At 42.7% G+C, this 13,705-nt stretch overlaps 1 protein-coding gene across 5 annotated transcripts in view; it reads right to left on the reverse strand.

Annotated features, from left to right (window-relative positions):
* Positions 1 to 13,705, reverse strand: part of PCNX1 (pecanex 1) — an 86,948-nt gene that overhangs the window by 44,653 nt on the left and 28,590 nt on the right. For 3 of the 5 annotated variants that reach the window (XM_073638893.1, XM_073638892.1, XM_073638891.1), the window contains exons 5-7: positions 12,493 to 12,579; positions 9,123 to 10,790; positions 2,473 to 2,602 (exon numbers count right to left, since the gene is read on the reverse strand). In XM_073638893.1, the coding sequence (XP_073494994.1) occupies positions 2,473 to 2,602; positions 9,123 to 10,790; positions 12,493 to 12,579 (1,885 nt within the window). The remainder of the gene's footprint in view (positions 1 to 2,472; positions 2,603 to 9,122; positions 10,791 to 12,492; positions 12,580 to 13,705) is intronic. The other 2 variants (XM_073638895.1, XM_073638894.1) reach the window with 1 other exon arrangement.

Consider the following 13,705-nt stretch of genomic DNA (forward strand, 5'->3'; position numbering starts at 1 on the left):
ACAATGTAGCTTTCTCACGACATTCCCTTTAACAGATGTTGAAAATGTAATCCTTATAGGACACGAACGAGTGTCCACGTGTAGTGTTCTAGTATAGGAAAGATTTCTAGGATTTCATAACAACTGCTTACTTATTAGACAATAAAAGCACATTACCTGACTGACCCAATGTCTCACCATTTTCAACATCCCCGCTTGGGGTTAGTGGATAGAACCCCTTTGGTTACATGTAGGTGTGAAAACCCTGTTACTGCTGACTGCATACAATGGAGTCCAGTATAAGCATTGGTCTACAAACTTAATCTAGTGGGTTTTCTACCATGTATGATTGAACATACAATCAGTGTTTTATCAGCAGGAGATTATCACTGCAGGACTAGGCATCTTGTGCCACGCAGTCCAGCTTATCTGTGTAACCCGTCCCATCACTGATTAGCAGCATTCTGACAATGCACACATGAAGCTGCCAATCAGTGGGGTGGGCGGGGACATACAGAGCTCAGTATTCTGATACATCTACAGCAGAGAAAACAGGGATTTTATCAAAACTTGACCAAGCAGTCCAGTAAGTGATACATCGCTGGAATCAGGGTCTCTGCTCTTATATCATGCTGCTTCCATAGCAAAAACCTACCGACAAATTCCCTTTAACAATGTATTGCTTTTTTCGTAGTAATCAATATAAATCTTCCAGAAGTGAATGCTGCAAGCAAAGCCCATGTCTAGATACACGAGCTGCTCGAATTGTGAATTGTCAGAAATGTCATGCTTGTGGGCTATATACTGTAGCATCACATGAATAATTTAGAAATGGCAAAAATGGCAAGGCCAGCGTTTCATGTAATATGAGACAGTAGGTGAAACGGGCTGCAATTTATTTCTTATTCTGACAACTCACTGCAGATGGGTTATTTAATATGGTGCAAAATCTCCAGCTAAAAGCTATTATTTCTTAATGCCATCGATGTAATTGGTAGGAGATCACCTACTGTGACCACCACCTACAGAAAGAAGGGACGTGTGCCTGCCGGCTAGGCCGGCCATTGACTATAAAGGGCCTCTGGAAAAGTCCATGTGAGTAGAGCAGACACAAAGTGGTGTGGGCACTACCCTGTTAGTCAAAAAGGGTTCAAGCCATCGGTGGGTGGTCTCAGCAGTCAGACAAGTTATTGGATATTAAAGGAGTTTTTCGGGCTTCAGAAAAACCTCTGCAGTCATTCTGAGAACACAGATTAGGGAATCCTGACTGTGTGCATTATGTACACTGTCATGATCCCACTCTATAGCAATATGAAGAGGTTGTCATGTGACCATCAGCCTGAGGTTTGCATGTGCCAACTATATTCTCATCAGTTTCTCGTAATAGAAGAGATAAGCAGATGAGGTATAATCAGAGTGTGACCATCTGCATGCAAATTACTTCTTTTTTTTTTTTTTTTTTACAGTCACAAGCTATAGGGGAATCCTGACATTGTACATTATACACACTGTCAGGATTCACTAACACACATTCACATAGAGAGTGCAATAATGTTAGCTAAAGCCCAGAAAACCCTTTTAACAGCATTATCCTAGTGATATGTCTCAACGTCTGTAATGGGAATGAAAGCAATATAAAGTAAATTAGTCACTAGATTACACAATACAAACTGCATAGCCCTCTTAGACCTGATGAGGCTGATGTATTTACTTTGATAGTACATGTCAGAATGCCTGTATGATCATGATATTAAAGATGGGCATTTTAGGAGTGCAGCTAAACAATGAGAGAGTCCAATATATTCAGTCTCCACCCACCCAGCCTGATGGACAGCTGCAGCTTGTAGTGAGCAGCATGAGATCTCAGCAGCATCAGAGAGCGAGGATTGAGTTGAAAGCTTCAAAAAAGGATTCTACAGCCATTCTGACAGAGATTTTTTTTTTTTTTTTTTACTTTTAAAGTAAGCATACCAGTCTCATCAGGTCTAAGATCTACTTAAAATCTGGGGACCAATTCGCTTTAGCAAAAAAAAAAAAAAAAAATAATAATAATGAAAAAATAAAACTTATATGACAAACAAATAAATCTTGTATTATTTGACCTATCCATAAAAAAATTCTACTAATTAAGCAGATTCTATGTGAAATTATCTCGGCAATCTCTTAACTTGCTCCACGATGGAATTAGGAAAGTGCTGAACAGGACCAGCTTGACAGAGAGGATAGCGGAAGGATTTATAGTGATTGGCGGTTTTATTCTTAATTTTAAATAGTTTACTATACAGGTTAGTTACTGGTAGTAAATGACAGCATTGCAGCAGAGACATGCAGATCACGTGCTCACGGTGTCATGCAGAGAAAGCTGATGGAGAAAGGGGGGAAAAGGATCAAAGCAAGAAGTATGTATTTTACGGTATTAGGGAGTGGAGCAAGCTCAGGGTCGTGGCTAGAAGCCTGCAGCATGCCATATCATGGAAGGTGGAAATACCATACCTGAGGGGTGATCCAATGAGCGATGCGGGAGGAGTGGGATTACTCCCTGCATTGTGCCTGCGCCGTACAGCCTGGCGTCTAAATGTGCTGCGTTCACGGCGAAATGTTACTGTCTCCTCACTGGTGTGTGCTGCAGCAGCAAGACAGAGACTTCAGGTGAAAAAACAAAAAAACAACTAACTCCAATATTAAAAACTATCCAATATAATTGGCTGACTCCGGAGACCGTACAGCCTCCTTGTGGGTCTATCCCCAGCGTTTTCAGATGTTACATAAACATAATAATATACAAGAAATAAAAAATGAACATGATGCAAAAAAAAAGGCAACGAAACATGAATGCCGCCAAACCCCCGGACATCATCTCTGGTCAGACATGCAGCGATATAGTAAGACACGTTACCATTGGCACAAGTGTGCGCTGAGCAAGCGGAAGGGCGAGGTGGAAATGGAAGGACTCGTGTCAAGGCTAGCTCGTGATCGAAAAATGATTGGCGTGTGGCAAACAGTGTGTTCTACACATTAATAGTGCAAAAATGCCTAATGCTGGGATTAGAGAGGGAGCGGAAAAAGATCAAAACCCCACAGGCAAGTGGAACTGTACCGCCTGAGGAAGGCAAGCTCGAAACATGACCAGACGGCAGCCAACACCAGCTGCAGAGCAAACCTATATAGGCCCACCGGAAGTGGGATGCAGTGCTCAAATGGCCCGGAAATATATTTTATTTATTTCAAATGTTTTGGTGCCTCATTTAAATTATTTCAGACAATCCCTTTAATGACGGGTAAATCAGCCACTGGGAAAGATCATGCATGCTGGCATTGGCTCCTCTCGCTCGCCCCACTCTTGGATGACATAACAGAGTGAACCTTTTAAAACCCAGTTGCAATTTTAGGTGCTAATACTTTGTTACCCCCAGCTGCCACTAGAGGGAGCTTGGGAGATTACTCCATACTCTTTACACATTGAAGTGCAGTCCTCAGAGCGCCCTCTAGTGGTGGCTGAAGGAAGCCGGAAGTTTTGATCTTCTGGTGGTAAGATCCAATTTTGTATGGAATAAAGAATATACATCTCTAATATGGGAGTCAAAATAAAAGTACAGACACAAAAAAAGGCGACATTAAATAAAGAACATCGCTATGGGTCGCATTACATCTCACTACAACGAAAATATTGTTCTCCATAAGAATCTGCCTAGTTTGGCTCAATTTACTGTAAGTGACTGCGGCCTGCGACAAAGCAGGCCCTGACTGCAAACACTCCAGAGACAAAGCCATATCTGCACTTATGTGAATTCCACAAAACAAGGGTTAATTAACAAGAAAGCAGCAGATCCGTCACACGGGGACATAAAGACATGACAATGCCGCAGCTGTTAGTGGCTCGCACTTCATTCACTAAGACAAAAAAAAAAGAGATTCGAAGAAAAAAAATGATTTTTTGAAACCAGAGTAAAGAGGGAATATATTATCCGCATATTACCTGAAAACTGAAAAATGTTTTCCTTTATAACTATGAACAGGGTCACAAAGTAATGTTATTTTGTGGCGCAAGTCATCCTACGTAAAATCAAAGAAAGTGAGAGGAATCAAAAGAAAACAAAAGTGTTGGATATTAATGGGGTGCTCCCACTAAATACATTTATTATCTGTTACAGAATAAAGATTAAAAGTATAAATGCTATGACCCGCACTGACTCTGCTAGCAAGTGTTCTTAAAAAAAATATATATATATATAGAAAGTGAGAGTGAGGTAACCTACAATAAGTAGTGGATCAGGATAGAATGACCACATCGCCCCATTATTGTGGAAGTGGAACAGAAAAGTAAAAAATATTTATTTATAAAAAGAAAAAAGAAAACATTTTTTTCACAGCCTGAACTTAAAAAAATAATGTCATACTATATTATATTTATATAAATATATCTTTATATATAGTATATTATATTAATATATTAATTATATTAATATATATGTTAATATAATATAGTTAGTATAGTATGACATTATGACAAAAATATATATTTTTTTATCATTATTATTTATTATATATATATATATATATATATATATATATATATATATATATATATATATATATATAAAAAACAAACTTTCTACTTTGTAAAAGAAAGAGAGACAAAAAGTGATTATTTGCCACAAATTTGAGATAACAATCAAACAGAAGAGAGATCTCGAAAACTGCATAGATTAGGTGCAGAAGTAAACCAGACCAGGACAAAACGCACAGACAAGAATTATGTTGTGGTTGGAAGAAGGAAAGATGGAAGATTAACAAGAGACTAAAGGAGCAAAATTTCTGAGAAGTGTGATTCAGAGATGGACAAAGCTGTGTAGAAATGCACTTACATGTGCTACATTGTCTGACTTGTGATTCCTAATGGAGATTGCGGTCTGTATAACTGCTTCATGCTTAGTTAAAAAAAAACCTTACATGTTCCTGGGGTGGTCTAACAGCTTAGGGAAGCACACAGATTTTCTGCTGAAAAATGACAAAAATCAGCAGGGAAATCAGTAACAGAAATTCTGTACCAAATGTTGCAGATTTTAGTGTGGATTTTTTGCTAAACTGCCAATGCAAATTCTAATACATTGATGAAAAAAAATCAGAATACTGTAATCCACAACACTACACATCACTGCAGATTTATTGTTAATATTTTAGTTACACTATGAAATCTAAGTGAAAAATCTGCAACAAACCAGGAAATAAACTGCCATTTCTGAGGATGATCCAAGTTTGCTTTCTGGCAGGCATAACGTAAGAGCATTTAAAGGGACAGGACAATCCCTCCAAGCAAAACCTGAGGCGGTACTGTATTGAAGCTTAAAAAAGATGGATGTTAAAATGGACTTATATTAAGATCGTCAGAAAGCTGCCAAACTAAAGTATAAAAATGTGCAAAAATACAAATAAAATCCTGACTTTTTTAACAAACAGATTGAAAAATGCTGATTTATAGAATCCATTGGCAAACCACATACAAAGCATATGAAGGTTAAAAGAAGAGAGGACTGAGGAGGGGACACCCATCCACGTAGGCCAAGCATGCAACCATCAGCGACACAGGGAAGGAAAAGTCACATTTAATAAGTCTATGCTGGTGCCATATGAACATATTACACAGATATAACATATAATTGACCTCAGAAATGACGTGTCACTTCCCCACCCCGATGTGATGCAGGTTTGTCAGAAGAGCACATGTCTGGGAAATACATTGTACATGACAAAGTACAGATTTGGTCACTACGGGCAGAAATATGGGGTTCTGGATGTTTCCTTTTGTAGCAGAGAACGGACTGATAATTGGTGCACAAGAATGAAAATTTACAAGAGATTCAGAATTTTCTTAAGGACAAACCTGAAGCACATCATAGCATCACAATTACAGGTACAGACCAGCACAAGGCCGGGTACCAGCACCAAGCAAATGAGCACATCATATCAGGTGAACCCCACTAAAACCTTAAAGGGATGGTTGCTTAACGACCATTTATTACCTATCCAAAGAGGTGGTGATAACTGTGTGTCCGCTGGGGGCCCCAGTAATCACTAGAACCCCTCCAGCACCCCATTTTACTCCACAATGGTTGAGCGTGCACAGTACCGCTCCACTTACTCTACGGGGACGACAGAGACAGCACAGGACTCTTTCCATCCACCTCAGACACAGGAGAGAGCAGCAGGGAGCAGCACAACCACTGCCCCATACAAGCCTCTCCCCACAGTGCTGGGACAGGTCGAAGGTGAGGGGGACTAGGGGGGCTTGGGACCCCGTTCTAGTAAGTGTGCGAGTCCCAGCGATCACAGATTTATCCCATGTCTTGTGGATGGGTGATAAATGCCCATTGTGTTCAATCCATTAACAATTTTGCTTTTTGTTTCAAAGCAGCAGAACAGTACAGTGCACCTTGTACTTTGTTATTACACCAGGCCATATATTAGGTCACTCCTGAAAGGGAACATGTTTGCTGATTTATGCTGCCCGAATTAAGAGCCTGGCATGTCTGTTATTGCAGACATGTACAGGTGCATCTCACTAAATTAGAATATCATCAAAAAGTTAATTTATTTCAGTTCTTCAATACAAAAAGGGAAACTTTCAAGTGTTTATTTCTGTTAATGTTGATGATTATAGCTTACAGCCAACGAAAACACAAGTCATTAACTCAGTAAATTAGAATAATTAACAAAAAACACCTGCAAAGGCTTCCTACATGTTTAAAAAGGTCCCTTAGTCTGTTTCAGTAGGTTCCACAATCATGGGGTAGACTGCTAACTTGACAGATGTCTAGAAGGCAGTCATTGACACTAAGTAAATGCAAAGTAAATTTTGCATTTCATTTGGAAATCAAGGTCCCAGAGTCTGGAGGAAGAGTGGAGAGGCCACAACCCAAGCTGCTTGAGGTCTAGTGTGAAGTTTCCACAATCGGTGATGGTTTGGGGGGCCATGTTATCTGCTGGTGTAGCTCCACTGTGTTTTTATCAAGACCAAAGTCAGCGCAGCCGTGTACCAGGACATTTTAGAGCACTTCATGTTTCCCTTCCCTCTTTATGGAGATGGAAATGTCATTCTCCAGCAGGACTTGGCCCCTGTCCACACTGCCAAAAATACCAATACCTGGTTTACACACAACAGTATCACTGTGCTTGATTGGAAGCAAACTCGCCTGACCTTAACCCCATAGAGAATCTATTATAGAGAATCTATGGGGTATTGTCAAGAGGAAGATGAGAGACCCCAGACCCAACAATGCAGATGAGCTGAAGGCTGCTATCAAAGCAACCTGGACTTCCATAACACCTCAGCAGTGCCACAGGCTGATCGCCCCCATGCCACATTGCCGCATTGATGCAGTAATTGATGCAAAAGGAGCCCCGACCAAGTGTTGAGGCATTTACTGAACATACATTTCAGTAGGACAACATTTCAGATTTTAAAATCCTTCTTCAAGCTGTTATAAAGTATTCTAATTTACTGAGATAATGACTTTTGTGTTGTCATTGGCTGTAAGCCATAATCATCAACATTAAGGCTGAGTTCACATGATGCGTATTTAATGCGTTTCCGCGGCGTTTTTGCAGTTGCGGAAACGCATGAAAAACGCATGGTAGAAGGGCAGCAATGTTCCCCAATGGAAATCCGCATGTGCTGTGCCCATGATGCGGATTTTTACGCAGCGTAAACGCTGCGGTCAAAAATCCGCAGCATGTCAATTAATTTTGCGGAAATGCTGCTCTTTTGCCGCCATTGACTTGCATTAGACCGCATGGAATCCGCATTACTGTATATGTTGATGCGCTTTTCATGCGGTCTAATGTGCGGATGGTACCCGGGTGTGGAGGAGAGGACTCTCATCCAGACCCAGGTACCATTAAAAAAAAAAGAATAAAATAAAAAATATATATATTCTCACCTTCTGACGGCCCGCGCTGCGTCCTGCTGGCTTCCCGGGCACTTCGCGGTTGAATGAAGGACCTTCGCTGACGTCAGAGTCATGTGACGGGTCACGTGACGCTGACGTCGGAAGGTCCTAAAGTCTTCACTGCCGGCAGCCGGGACCGATGAAGCAGGACACCGGGGGCCATCAGAGGGTAAAGTATATATTTATTTTTTATTTTTTGACATTCACACTATATAAATCCATGCCGGTTGCATGGATTTATATAGTGTGAAGTTGACAAGCACTTTCCAAGTGATGCTAAAATCGCTTGGGAAGCGCTTGTCAACCCGCATGCGGAAATGAAAGTGAAGACCGCTTCATTTCCGCATGTCCCTGGCAGGAAACCGCATGTACAATCCGCATGCGTTTTTTCCTGCCAGAGAGATGCAGAAACGCTCAGGAAAAATCCTGAGCATTTCTGCATCGTGTGCACATACCCTAACAGAAATAAACACATGAAATAGATCACTCTGTTTATAATATGAGGTTCACTTTTTGTATTTAAGAACTGAAATAAATTAACTTTTTGATGATATTCTAATTTAGTGAGATGCACCTGTACATTTTACTCTGAAAAGCTGCGGTGTTAAATAAAAACAAAACAAAAAAAAAAACAAACAAACAGCGGGGGGGGGATTTTTCAGGGAGAAGCAGGCGACGGCGGGGGGTGGGGGGGAGAGAAGGGGGGGGTCAGGGAGAAGTCTGATCAGTCATCCTACTAACCTCGTTCCCGGTTGCCACTTTAAAATGTGTTTTCTAGTAAATGCTTCAGAGTAAAACATAAATGTCTGTAATAACAGAGCCTGTGCTGGATTCATGCTGCTGTGGTTCAGGCAGCAAGAAAAAAATATTGGCAGCAAGATTGCTTTCTGAAACTCCGGTCCCCAGGATACACTGCACTGTTCTCCGTCAGTCGGCAGCTCCACAGATACATGACTGACATCTATAACCAGCCGTCTAGTTTGCTGACCAGGTTCTGAGGACCTTATTCTCTCCGCAATAGTAGTTCTGACAATGAATAAACTACTAAATATAAATCGGCTTTGCATTCATACACATGTGCATTACATTTGCAATTTATAAAGTTTCTATTGTTATTACATTTATTGCCACATGCAATACATAGAATTCAGGCCTATAAAACGAATCCCATGACACTCTACGTTCAGTAACACATACCTGCAACCGCGGATTCTCGCTCTTCCACGTCCTGAAAAGTAACCTGACTGGGTAAACTATTTCTTGAGCGAGTTACAGACTCTAACTGTGACGCGCGACCTAGTAACGACAGCTGATCTAGAACTTCCCCCTCTTTGGCCTCTAGATCTGATTTTGAAGTGGTTAATGGTTTGATGCTTTCAGGGGCTGCCAGTCTGTTTGGGTCACCCAAGCTAACTACAGTGCCGCTGTCCAGGCTCAATACCCTGGCACGACTTTTTGTACCACTTGCGCTTGAAGTCCTACGGTTGGAGCGCTTTTTGCCGCTTCCTTCGCAACTTAAGTGAGTTCGATGGGAGTCTACGCCTTTCTCTTTGATGTGATACTTTGTCCTTAGAGCGGTGTATCTGGCCTCGGGAGACTGGCATGAGTGGGAAGTGGTGCTGGAAGAGCTATCACTGCTAAAACGGTGGGCCGACTGCACGCTTGAGGTCCTGCTCAAGTCGCTTTGGTCGCTAGAGTCCTCGTCGTGACAAAAACCAGTGCTGTGAGGTTTGGTATCAGCTATGCCTTGAAACGAGACGTATTCTTTGTGTCTACTGGCATCGAAACTGCTGGCTCTTTTTTTCCCTGTCCGCCTCCTGCACGATTTATGAGAGGAGGACGTCCTGTGTATTAAGCTGGATGATTTGGGTCGCACATCACTATCCCGATGTTTAATACCCGTTTCCTTGAAGGATCTTAAGTCTACTAAAATGACTGGTTTCTCACCCAGGTCATCGTGAGTACCAGAAAGCTTCCCCGGGAGCCAGTCAACTTGCGCCGTTAGTTCGTTTGCATGGGGGTTCTTGTTTGCTTCTTCAGACGCCGACGAGCTGAGACCCCTTGGGCTTTGCACATCGTCAGACGTGTTGGCATCCTTGGCTTCCTGAGCGGAGTTTCTTTCTACAGCAGTCCTTACACTACTAGTCCTTTTGTCGGTAGCTGAGCTATGCTCCTCCTCGGGGTCACTACAAAGGCCTCTCTTTACAGCACTTGCCTCCTCATGTTCGGATAAGATGCTCTCGACATGAGTGGAGCTCGTCTGTTCGCTTTTATAGCTGCTAATGGTGCTATTCGTGTCCCTGTCTGTCCCGCTACAGTAACTTTCTGTAGATCCGCTACTCCTCGTGCTAAGACTCCTCAAACTATCCATGCTTTTGTCGGACTTCATGTGTTTCACGCTACCGTTCCTGGAAAGCTGTTGGGCTCCTTTGCTTTTGAGACAGTCTAATTGAAAAATCCCTGAAGCACAAGCATTTTCTACGAGAGAATCTTTGGACCCAGAATGTGGTTTCGAAGCTTCAAGTTCACTAACAGGATCCAGCCCGCGCCTTTGTTGGTAGAGAGGAAAGTCGGTGAGGGAAGTGTCTGGAAAAGCCACGGCGGAGCTCGAGGTCCTCGGGACGCCTCTTGGTCGGTGTTCTTTTCTGTATGAATGCGAATGCAATGGAACGAGTGAAGCCATTTCTGTGTCGCACGCGTTGGACAGAGACAGGTCCACGTGGTGATGGTGGCTGTGAGCTGCGATTGAACCTTTGTCGCTGAACTCCCTAGTTAGGTCTTTGCCTCCCGATGATATTGAAGGCTGGATGGAGACAAAGGAGTCATTGGAGACCAGACGAAAAAGTTTCTGATCCACAGTTAAATCTGCAAGAGAATAGAGGAAAAGTTAGCAAAATCTAGGAGACTTTAATATTCTGTATCTGTCTGTATAAGACACTGTAAACGGGATAGGAATCAGGCACGTTAAGTTAGAGACAATACACAGGAGGCTGGCCTAGTAAGTAAACTGAGTCAAGAAGCCAGCACCCTTCTCCATCACAGCTAATGGACAAGAGGCTTGCCTAACAAAAACAGAGCCAGCCCCCTTCTCCATCACAGCTAATATACAGGAGGCTGGCCTAGTAAATAAACTGAGCCAGCCCCCTTCTCCATCACAGCTAATACACAGGAGGTTGGCCTAGTAAATAAACTGAACCAGGGAGCCAGCCCCCTTCTCCATCACAGCTAATACACAGGAGGCTGGCCTAGTAAATAAACTGAACCAGGGAGCCAGCCCCCTTCTCCATCACAGCTAATACACAGGAGGCTGGCCTAGTATATAAACTGAGCCAAGAAGCCAGCCCCCTTCTCCATCACAGCTAATGGACAAGAGGCTTGCCTAACAAACTGAGCCAGCCCCCTTCTCCATCACAGCTAATACACAGGAGGCTAGCCTAGTATATAAACTGATCCAAGAAGCCAGCCCCCTTCTCCATCACAGCTAATGGACAAGAGGCTTGCCTAACAAACAAACTGAGCCAGCCCCCCCCCCCCTTCTCCATCACAGCTAATACACAGGAGGCTGGCCTAGTATATAAACTGAGCCAAGAAGCCAGCCCCCTTCTCCATCACAGCTAATGGACAAGAGGATTGCCTAACAAACAAACTGTGTCAGCCCCCCCCCCCCCCCTTCTCCATCACAGCTAATACACAGGAGGCTGGCCTAGTACATAAACTGAGCCAAGAAGCCAGCCCCCTTCTCCATCACAGCTAATGGACAAGAGGCTTGCCTAACAAACAAACTGAGCCAGCCCCCTTCTCCATCACAGCTAATACACAGGAGGCAGGCCTAGTATATAAACTGAGCTAAGAAGCCAGCCCCCTTCTCCATCATAGCTAATGGACAAGAGGCTTGCCTAACAAACAAACTGAGCCAGCCCCCTTCTCCATCACAGCTAATATACAGGAGGATGGCCTAGTAAATAGACTGAACCAGGGAGCCAGCCCGTTCGAGCATGTCGCTGGCACCGATAGGGTCTCTCTCTGCTGTGTAGGAAGTAATACAGAAGTAAAGATTCCTCGCTAGTACTAAAATAAGTATAAAGTTGCTGTTTTCACTATTAAACTATATTAGTAAGATTTATACTCAGATTTGTAAATTTTTGCTCCTGGACAACTTTTTAAGGGCCTTACCCGCTACAAAGCCTGGGGCTCCCGTGCTATAAAGCATGATGCGTCTGATTTTCTGCTTTTGTGAAAAGCAGATTGGAGTAACTCAGTGGGAAAATGCAGCGTAACATTTACAGCTTCATGAAGAATAGCCCTTGACAGGATTTTGTATGCACTAAGCACGGCCAGGTAAAGAGCATTTCTTTCTGCTCTACAAACGCTTGATAACTACTGCACTAAGCGGTGATTATTCCTCGAGCCTGGTGATAAAAGCACACAGACCCTACATAAAACAGTGGCATTTGTCTAGCCACAACGTGTCCAGATTTCCACACGTGTTTTAGGTATGAGGATGCATGTTACAGACAACTGACGGAGGAAGAAGCCGGAGCATCCGGCATTCACTGATCTTCGTTACCTTGGTCTTCGCTTCCTTCTTTGCACAAACTATAGCTCTGTCCGAGGCTCAGACTGATGTCATCTGAAGTTTTGGCATCTGTATCCCCTGCAGAGGTAAGAAGAGTCATACTGATGTGTCCGCAGTTAGTGGTCACCAGATACACTAAAACATCAGGGCCAATTGACAATGACGGTTATGCTCTCGGGTTTCCGTTGAGATCTAGCCTAGTCACTTGAACGGGTTTTGCAAAATTTCAACACTACGTTCACAAGTTCAAAGCAACGAGATTATTTAGGTCTGAAAATTTCTACAAAAAAAATTGCGTTTGTGAACAAACCATAACAGAAAACTAATTGCTACCAACAGAATACACAAATAAATGGTTATCAAGTGAATAAAAGAGAAGGGGCAGTACCCGGCCGTGTACGGGGACGCTGTGCTCCACGCCGTCCATTGGCTGGAGCAGATATCCACTGATTATGGGGGGTGCCGGGTATCAAACTTCACCCGATCTAATACTGATGACCTATCCAATTGATACATCGTCAATATACCAGCCCTGGAAAGCCCCTTTAAACATTTCTCTCTCTTTCTATGATCACAACTGATTTCTTCTAGTTGATGGCTATCACCAAGAATCTTTCACTGTCTGACTTTTCCCCCCGCCCCAATACAGCGATATTTTTCCTATTCTCCACCTTACTTCGAACCCACCCATCTTCTCACCTTCCTTAACCTTAATTACTAAGGGATCTATTGCCAAAGAGCAGGGAGTAAAGGACAGCCTTACCTAGTCCCACACTCTGGATTAAAGAAAAACAACGCTCCCTGACGGACATATTAGGGCCACTTTTGCACTCTCCAATCCACAATATCGAACATTTGGACTGGACTGTATCTATAGACTGTAAACTTACACATGTACCAAAAGACATATTCACTAAGGCTATGTGCCCACGATGCACAAATGCTGTATATTTTTTCCGCATCTCCCTGGCAGGAAAAACGCATGCAGATTTTACATGTGTTTTTCCTGCCAGGTAGAAGCTTTTATGAAGCGTTCTTCACATGCATTTCTGCATGCGGGTTATCAAGCGGTTTTCCAAGCGATTTTAGCATCACTTGGAAAAGTGTTTGACAACTTGGTCACACAATATAAATCCATGCAACCGGCATGTATTTATATAGTGTGACCAAGTAAAAGTTAAAAAAAAGAATAAGAATGGTAAAA

This window comes from Phyllobates terribilis, unplaced genomic scaffold (genome assembly GCF_046119375.1).
Source record: "Phyllobates terribilis strain yellow unplaced genomic scaffold, ASM4611937v1 Scaffold_7__3_contigs__length_470593459, whole genome shotgun sequence".
NCBI classification, from domain to species: domain Eukaryota; kingdom Metazoa; phylum Chordata; class Amphibia; order Anura; family Dendrobatidae; genus Phyllobates; species Phyllobates terribilis.